General features: G+C 48.2%; 1 protein-coding gene across 1 annotated transcript; it reads left to right on the top strand.

The window, feature by feature from the left end:
* Positions 1-367: 367 nt before the first annotated feature.
* Positions 368-7,714, top strand: KCNA4 (potassium voltage-gated channel subfamily A member 4). Its single transcript, XM_003781202.2, has 2 exons — positions 368-914; positions 3,988-7,714. Exon 2 carries the CDS (start codon positions 4,732-4,734, stop codon positions 6,694-6,696), a length of 1,965 nt encoding a protein of 654 aa, XP_003781250.1. The 5' UTR covers positions 368-914; positions 3,988-4,731; the 3' UTR covers positions 6,697-7,714.
* The last annotated feature ends 305 nt before the right edge of the window (positions 7,715-8,019 follow it).

Below are 8,019 nucleotides of genomic sequence, written 5' to 3'. Positions count from 1 at the left end.
CGCAGCCTGGCGAAGGAAGCGCTCGCGCCCCGCTGCCTCGCCAGGGATGTACCGGGGCCCTAACCCCACAAACCCAATTTGGGAGGGAGAGGAGGACCGGCTGCCAGGGGAAAGGTAGAGAAAGCGAGTCAGAGAGAGAAGATGCCCCCTATGACCCGGTTTGGGGGACTGCCCCACCCGTCGAACTTCTCCTCCCTCCCAAGCCCCCTGGGGTCTCCTAAGCTGTCGTCGGAACCCCTATTACTGCTCCAAAGGGGACCCTTCTCTGGGACTTGCTCCTCGCCTCTGGGGGCGATGGCCCAGAGCTCCTGGAACAGTTCCCGGGGCTCGGCGATCCAGGGGCCCTCCCGGGGGGCGGGGAGTCGCGGCGTCGTGACTGCACCCGCCCCGAGCGCGGCGAGGCGCTCCCGGCTACTGCGGGGAACGCCACACCCTCGGCACGGCCCTGGCCCCGCCCCCGCCCGGCGCGTCGCGGCCAGGGGAGGCGTGTGCTGCTCCAGCAGCCAGCGGGAGAGCGAGAGGATGGATGTTGGAGGAGGCATTCGGGCTTAACAAGTGATCGCTGCTGTCTAGGATTTTGCTTCTTTTCGGGGGAACCTTTACTTCCTTTCCCAGGCAAGCCTGCCTGTACTGAACTCCAGAGGAACCAGAAGTCCCGGGGTCTTTCCTGGGGCCGCCCCATCCCCAGCCCCAGGCTCCAGCAGCGAAGACTGTGCCCCCCTGGCCAGGAACACAACTTGTTCTTTGGATATTTTGGAGCCTCCACCTGCCAAACCGGAGTGATTCCTTTTACCACTCTCTCCCCAACCCCCCAGATCATCCTTCCCCTCCTCCAGCTGTTGAAGCTTGAGAGGGAAAAACAAACCAGTCGGAGGAATTTTCTTTATTTTTGTATTTCACCCCACCGGAGAACGGTGAGTATGATACCTTTCCTATCTTTCCTTCACCCTCCTCTTTTCGATGTTAAGAAGAAACAGTGGACATTTAGGGGGTAAATAATATCGGGAATGTGACAGAAGGGCATGAATGGAAGGCGGTTAAAAATAAACCAGGAGGTGGGAGAAGGGAGGTGCGGGTGCTGCGCGGCGCTCTGGGGGGCCAACAGTTGTTATTTTCCCGACCCTGGGGAAGGGGTGAGTGCGCTCTACCTAAGGTGCTGTAGCGGGAACCTAGGGCTAGAGGCGAGGGCGCGATTAAAGATGTCGTTTGAGGTGGGGCTAAGATTTAGCATCGTTTTGCCTCATCCCAGCCTCACAGGTTCCATCCCTTTGGGAACAGCTGGTGAACGGGTCTGAAATGCTGCCTCTCCCAACGTTTGGATTTGCGTGCATTTTCCAAGCATTTGAGCAACACACAGGGGCTGTGTAAATGGCGTGCCTTGAAGTGTATGTTTCTCACGGTGTTGGCCTTTCTGCTGCCCTCTCTCTATGTCAGTTTCTCTTTCTGTGTTTTTTTTTCTCTCTCTCTCTCTTTCTCAGATAAGGTTCAGGTACCACCCTAACACAGTTGCGGGAATTAGCACTGAGGGATGAAAACAGCCTTGTTGTTGGGGTGGGGGAATGATGAGAGGAGGAGGGGCAGGATGCTTAGCTGTTGGTTGGGGGTGCATCGATTGGGGAATAGGTAGCCTGCAAAATCCTATTAGTTTAATTGTGTTAAAGAGGAAGGGGAATTTCCCTGTAAAGATCTCTCCAGTAGAGGCTCCTGAGAATCAGCTTGAGTAGATTCTCCTAACATAAATACCTTGAGAAAGAAGAGAGATTGTTAAACCAGTTTGGTTTGCTAGGAGGAATGATTTTTTTTTTCCTTTTCTTCTTCTTTTCTTTCTTGATGGGGGGGGGGGTAATGAGGTAACTGGTGGCCAATTAAAAGGAGTTAATTTGCTTTTTGTAGGGTGGATGAGGGAGTTAGATAAGCAAAACTGACAAACCTAAATAAATAAATACATGCAAATTTATATGGTGTAGAGCAGAAAAAAGGGTAGGTCTAGATATCCTGTGGAGTTGGTGGTGATTTAGAAGATCCTCTAATTCATTTCCTTCTGGGAATCAGTTGGGCAGGGGGGAGTATGTACATTATTTAAATACACAGGCACTTGGATTGCCCTGGGGGCTTTATTTAAATACTGTTTTATAACTGTTTGGGAGGAGTTGGGGGAAGAAACTGAGCAAACTCTCAGGCTGTTGGGCCTGTGCAAACCTTTAAAAGATGTTGGCCTGAAGATTCCCACTGAGTATAACTCCAGGTTTTGTAAGTAGGAATGCAGAGACCCCCCTGAGGGTCAACATTTCAGGCTGTGAAATGATGCTAGGATTCAGGCAAAGGAAAGGGGATGTCATGGGAGGCATGTTTTCTGGAGTTTGTCTCTCAGTCAGCTCCCCTCTTACCCTAGGAGAACATAGGAGAATGTGTGTGATTGGCAAGGGGTGTACAACCAACTGGGAAGCCCTCTGTTTGCAGTTCCATGATTGTCACCTCATAAAATTCACTTTGTTTAGGCTGCTAGGCTGACATGATCAGCAAGGAGCAGCAGGTGGTCTAGGGTTGAATCCTGTTAATGGCTTCAGAAAGCCCTTTCCGTGATGCTTTCCAAGTGCTTCTAGTAATAGAAACTGGTAGCTGCTCTGAATTCTGACTGTCACCATCCTCTCCATTTCTCTGGGTCACTCCCTGCGTTCTTGGAAGTTATGTTGGACAGAGGAAATGAAGAAACAAGAGGAGACAGGAGATTGGGGTAGGGGTTTTTATAGGTCCTGGCTGAGGACATGAATTAGTTAGACCTCGGGAGAGTAGACTAGGGATGCAGAAGGGCTAGGATTCCCAGGTGGGTGACAGTGGGAATAGATTGGGGCTGCAAGGGACATGTGATCAGGAAGTGGGAGATAGGAAATAAAGATGGGCAGGAAGAGCGAGAGAGAAAGAGAGGAGACAGGGAAAGGTATGGGAGATGTCGATTAAATTATGGGGGAAGGAGTCTAATGAAGTTCATACAAACTGGGACTCAAAAAATAAGAAGATAGTCCCTTGAGAACAGTGTGACCAGGGAGGAATTGCAAAGAGAGATGATTATTAGAGATGTAGGAACTAGGATTAGCTCTTAGGCTGTGGGTGGTTGGGAGTGTTCAGGAATCCAGAGGACAGAAAAACAATAGGGACATGCTTCAGGGAGTCAGGCAATGCCAACCTAACACAGGCCGTTGGTGAGTCTCACAGTGTCCTGAATGTCCTCATGTTCTGTCTTTCCTCTGTTTCTGACAGTGACATAAGGCCGTAAACATTTGGGGCTGGGTAGATAAACAATAAAAACGTAGGGTTCTGTCATGTTACGCAGAGCAGCCAGTGTCTATTGCCATTCGTTCTGTGCAACACCCATTATCTCATTTAATACTTACAAATATGGGAAGAGGGATGTTGTATTACTGTCCACACTTCATAGACTGTCTGAAGGCTTGTTTAAGTAGTAGATTCTGTATTCAAACAACAAACCAACCAACCTGGTTTTGCTGACTTCCACAACCCCGAGTTAAGAGAGAGAGGGGTAGAAATTCAGAAACATTTTGTGATAGCAATTTTTTTTTTAAATGTCTTGAAATAAATGAACGACGGAGGCAGCTGTAAATTAACTTCGTTATGATTATGGAGCGAGGAGAGTGACAGTGAGGATTAAGATCTGGCCTCGGTGACGGGGAAGATAGAAACAAGGCCCATTTCCACCCAGAGTGGAAAGAGGAAAAATAACTGAGTTGCCATGAAAGTAAACTGAGCTGAAATCATAACCAAAGAAGAGGCAAGAAGGCTGCCCAGGGAGAAGGAGATGTAAGAATAGCCTGCCTCATCCTCTGGAAAAGGTGCGGTGGCTCTTGTGTTATCTGATTTGCTTAAAGGCAAGAGAAGGAAGGATGTGTGAACTAAAATGCTCAGTTGCCTTGATATGATCTGTTTCCTCTTTTTATTTTTCTCCTGTGCTTGTTCTCAATCCCTTTCCAGGTGCAGTGCTTCTTCTGCATGATTTTAGCCGAAGGATGCTCTGCATTGCCTTGATTTCTATGGAGACCTCAGAGCTGGTTGTGCTTCTGCTGACACCTCCTCTAGCACCTTCTTTACCTCCCAGGGTCTTTGCCTCTGTCCGTAGCTGGGCATTGCCCCTGGGTCCAGGAAGCCTTTGAGAGACTGGAGGATCATCCTGAGAGACTCTGAGCAGCAATGGCTGTGTGTACTTCGAACCACATCTCAACATGGGTCAAGCCGTCTCTAGAAGGCAAGTGCTAAGACTAAAGGCATATTTACATTTTATTTAAATTTAATGGACTCAGCTTTGGCCAGTTTCCATGGCAGAAAAATATATTTCTAGGCACAAGCGCTGGCTGTCAGACACCTGCCGCCTTTGAATCTTGCAGCATCCTCAGCAACCACGTCTCAGACATATTTCCCAATTTCAACACCTACTCTAAAACCCAGGTGTCTGGGAGACCCCCACATCGTCTGACTCGGGCTCGGGGGTGCTGGGCTGCTTGTCTCTGGAGAGCAATGTTGAATCCCTGAGAAGAGAGAGCATGGGGCGTGCTGATTTAAAAACAGAAAATGCAAAGTCGGACTGAAAATATCCTTAGTCTTCCAAGCAATCTGCTTAAGGGTTCCACACTTACCTTAATTTGGTGAGCAAAGAAGCTGCCCTATTTTCCTTTCTTCTTCTTCGACAACTGGAACCAGCCTTTCCCGAACACTACCACCATGGAGGTGGCGATGGTGAGTGCGGAGAGCTCAGGGTGCAACAGTCACATGCCTTACGGGTACGCGGCCCAGGCCCGGGCCCGGGAGCGGGAGAGGCTGGCTCACTCCCGGGCGGCGGCGGCCGCCGCCGTCGCGGCTGCCACGGCTGCCGTGGAAGGCAGTGGGGGGCCTGGGGGGGGCTCCCACCACCACCATCAGTCCCGGGGGGCCTGCACCTCCCACGACCCTCAGAGCAGCCGGGGCAGTCGGAGGCGGCGGCGGCAGCGGCCGGAGAAGAAGAAAGCCCACCACCGGCAGGGCGGCTTCCCCCACTGCTCCGACCTGATGCCCAGCGGCTCGGAGGAGAAGATCCTGCGGGAGCTGAGCGAGGAGGAGGAGGAGGAGGACGAGGAGGAGGAGGAGGAAGAGGAGGGAAGGTTTTACTACAGCGAGGATGACCACGGCGATGAATGTTCCTACACCGACCTGCTGCCCCAGGACGACGCGGGCGGCGGCGGCTACAGTTCTGTCCGCTACAGTGACTGCTGTGAGCGCGTGGTGATCAATGTGTCAGGCCTGCGCTTTGAGACGCAGATGAAAACCCTGGCCCAGTTTCCAGAGACTTTGTTGGGGGACCCTGAGAAGAGGACTCAGTACTTTGACCCTTTGCGCAATGAGTATTTTTTTGACAGGAACCGGCCCAGCTTTGATGCCATCTTGTATTATTACCAGTCGGGCGGCCGCCTGAAGAGGCCGGTCAACGTCCCCTTCGACATCTTCACTGAGGAGGTGAAGTTTTATCAGCTGGGGGAGGAGGCCCTGCTCAAGTTTCGGGAGGATGAGGGCTTCGTGAGAGAGGAGGAGGACAGGGCCCTGCCTGAGAACGAATTTAAAAAGCAGATTTGGCTCCTCTTTGAATATCCAGAGAGCTCCAGTCCGGCAAGGGGCATAGCCATTGTGTCCGTACTGGTCATCTTAATCTCTATTGTCATCTTCTGCCTGGAAACCTTGCCTGAGTTTAGGGACGACAGGGATCTCATCATGGCACTGAGTGCTGGTGGGCACAGTGGGTTGTTGAACGACACCTCGGCACCCCACCTGGAGAACTCAGGGCACACGATTTTCAATGACCCCTTCTTCATCGTGGAGACGGTCTGTATTGTCTGGTTTTCCTTTGAGTTTGTGGTTCGCTGCTTTGCGTGTCCCAGCCAAGCCCTCTTCTTCAAAAACATCATGAACATCATTGACATTGTCTCCATTTTGCCTTACTTCATCACGCTGGGCACGGATCTGGCCCAGCAGCAGGGGGGTGGCAGCGGTCAGCAGCAGCAGGCCATGTCCTTTGCCATCCTCAGGATCATCCGCCTGGTCCGAGTGTTCCGGATCTTCAAACTCTCCAGGCACTCCAAGGGCCTGCAGATCCTGGGCCACACCCTCAGAGCCAGCATGCGGGAACTGGGCCTCCTCATCTTCTTCCTCTTCATCGGGGTCATCCTCTTTTCCAGCGCCGTGTATTTTGCAGAGGCCGATGAACCCACTACCCATTTCCAAAGCATCCCAGATGCATTTTGGTGGGCCGTGGTGACGATGACAACTGTGGGCTATGGGGACATGAAGCCCATCACCGTGGGGGGCAAGATTGTGGGGTCCCTGTGTGCCATTGCTGGTGTCTTAACCATTGCTTTGCCAGTGCCAGTGATTGTCTCTAACTTTAACTATTTCTACCACAGAGAGACTGAAAATGAGGAACAGACACAGCTGACGCAGAACGCAGTCAGTTGCCCATACCTCCCTTCTAATTTGCTCAAGAAATTTCGGAGCTCTACTTCCTCTTCCCTGGGGGACAAGTCAGAGTATCTAGAGATGGAAGAAGGAGTTAAGGAATCTCTGTGTGCAAAGGAAGAGAAGTGTCAGGGAAAGGGAGATGAGAGTGAGACAGACAAAAACAACTGTTCTAACGCAAAGGCTGTGGAGACTGATGTGTGAATTGCTTTCTCCACCCGCCACTGCACCCCCCCAGCATCTCCAAATATATTTATGCATAGAGAGTGCAGTTATGAAAATGAAATATGCAAATGAGTCCAATGCATACAGTAGTATACCACTTAATGGTTATACGAGGCATACTTGTTACTAAACTTGTATTACATATCAAATAAATGATACATCCTGGAGAAGAGGGAGGCTTATATAGGAGCAAATCTATCTTTATATTTTTTATTAGAATGCAAGAATTTTGCACATTAATGGAAAAGATGGTAACAGTAATGATGGTTCCATGGAGGGAATGTGTGTGTGTGTGTGTGTGAGAGAGAGAGAGAGAGTACGTGTAAGTTAATTGTCAACCTTGTTAATAATTGTGCAGTGACGGGAAAAGTTGGCATTTTGAAGTATTTACTATGTAAGAACTCATGAATTTGAGCAGTTTGTTTTATCAGTGCTTTAATAGCATCTCCAATGTCTTTGGACTCTGTAGTGGTTTTTTAAAAAAAAAATTGTAAGAATTACTGTGTAGAAAAAAAAAGAAAGTAAATTATTTAATAGAATATAGGTCACAGTTTTATCTTGGATTTAATTAAAGTTTATTTTTAACTGGAAATTAACTTTTAAAAAGGCTGCAAGGGCCTTTAGAAATTGATTATATTTTATTATTAATTTGGGGAAGATTTGACAGCAAATGTCTAACGTTATAGAAGAAATGAAGTCAGACAAAATGTAACTAATTTTGTTTCACAGGTAACAGGACTGGAGTTTTTTTTTTTTTCTTTTGCACTACTTTATATACTGGAGATTGAAAGAGACTTCATACTGTGAATGTTTACTAATGTAACAGTTCAATGACAATCATTGGAAGAATGATTTTTTTTTAGTCTTATTTTATTGTTCTCTTCCTTTCATTGTGTGAGACTAATGACCACGCAGATCACAGCACATGATTCTCTCCTCTTTTACGATCTAAGTAACTGATCTACAAAGGGACTATGAAGTCAAATTTAGCACCTGAATCTTTTGAAATTGGTCTGTTAAAATAATGCTTCGGAAACCATACTATTTTAAATATTCTCCTGCCTTTTAACTCCAGAATAATTTAACCAAAGTTAATGCATGCACTGAGAGATTTTGAAGAAGATGCCCAACAGCTACAATGATTATGGCTTAAGATTTTTCCATTAAATGTACAACATAAATTATGCTAGATTTATTCAGTTTATTGTTTTGTACAGCTACAGAAGAACAGAGTGTGGATTTACCTCAGATTTTAGCATTCTATTTACTAAATGGATGTAAGAGAGAATTGTGTCAAAACAT

Source organism: Otolemur garnettii, unplaced genomic scaffold, assembly GCF_000181295.1.
Source record: "Otolemur garnettii isolate 467f Iridium unplaced genomic scaffold, OtoGar3 scaffold00001, whole genome shotgun sequence".
Lineage (NCBI taxonomy): Eukaryota > Metazoa > Chordata > Mammalia > Primates > Galagidae > Otolemur > Otolemur garnettii.
This window is presented reverse-complemented; position numbering and strand designations above follow the sequence as displayed.

Coding starts and splice junctions, on each gene's coding strand:
- KCNA4 (XM_003781202.2), top strand. CDS start 4,732: ATGGAGGTGGCGATGGTGAGTGCGGAGAGCTCAGGGTGCAACAGTCAC.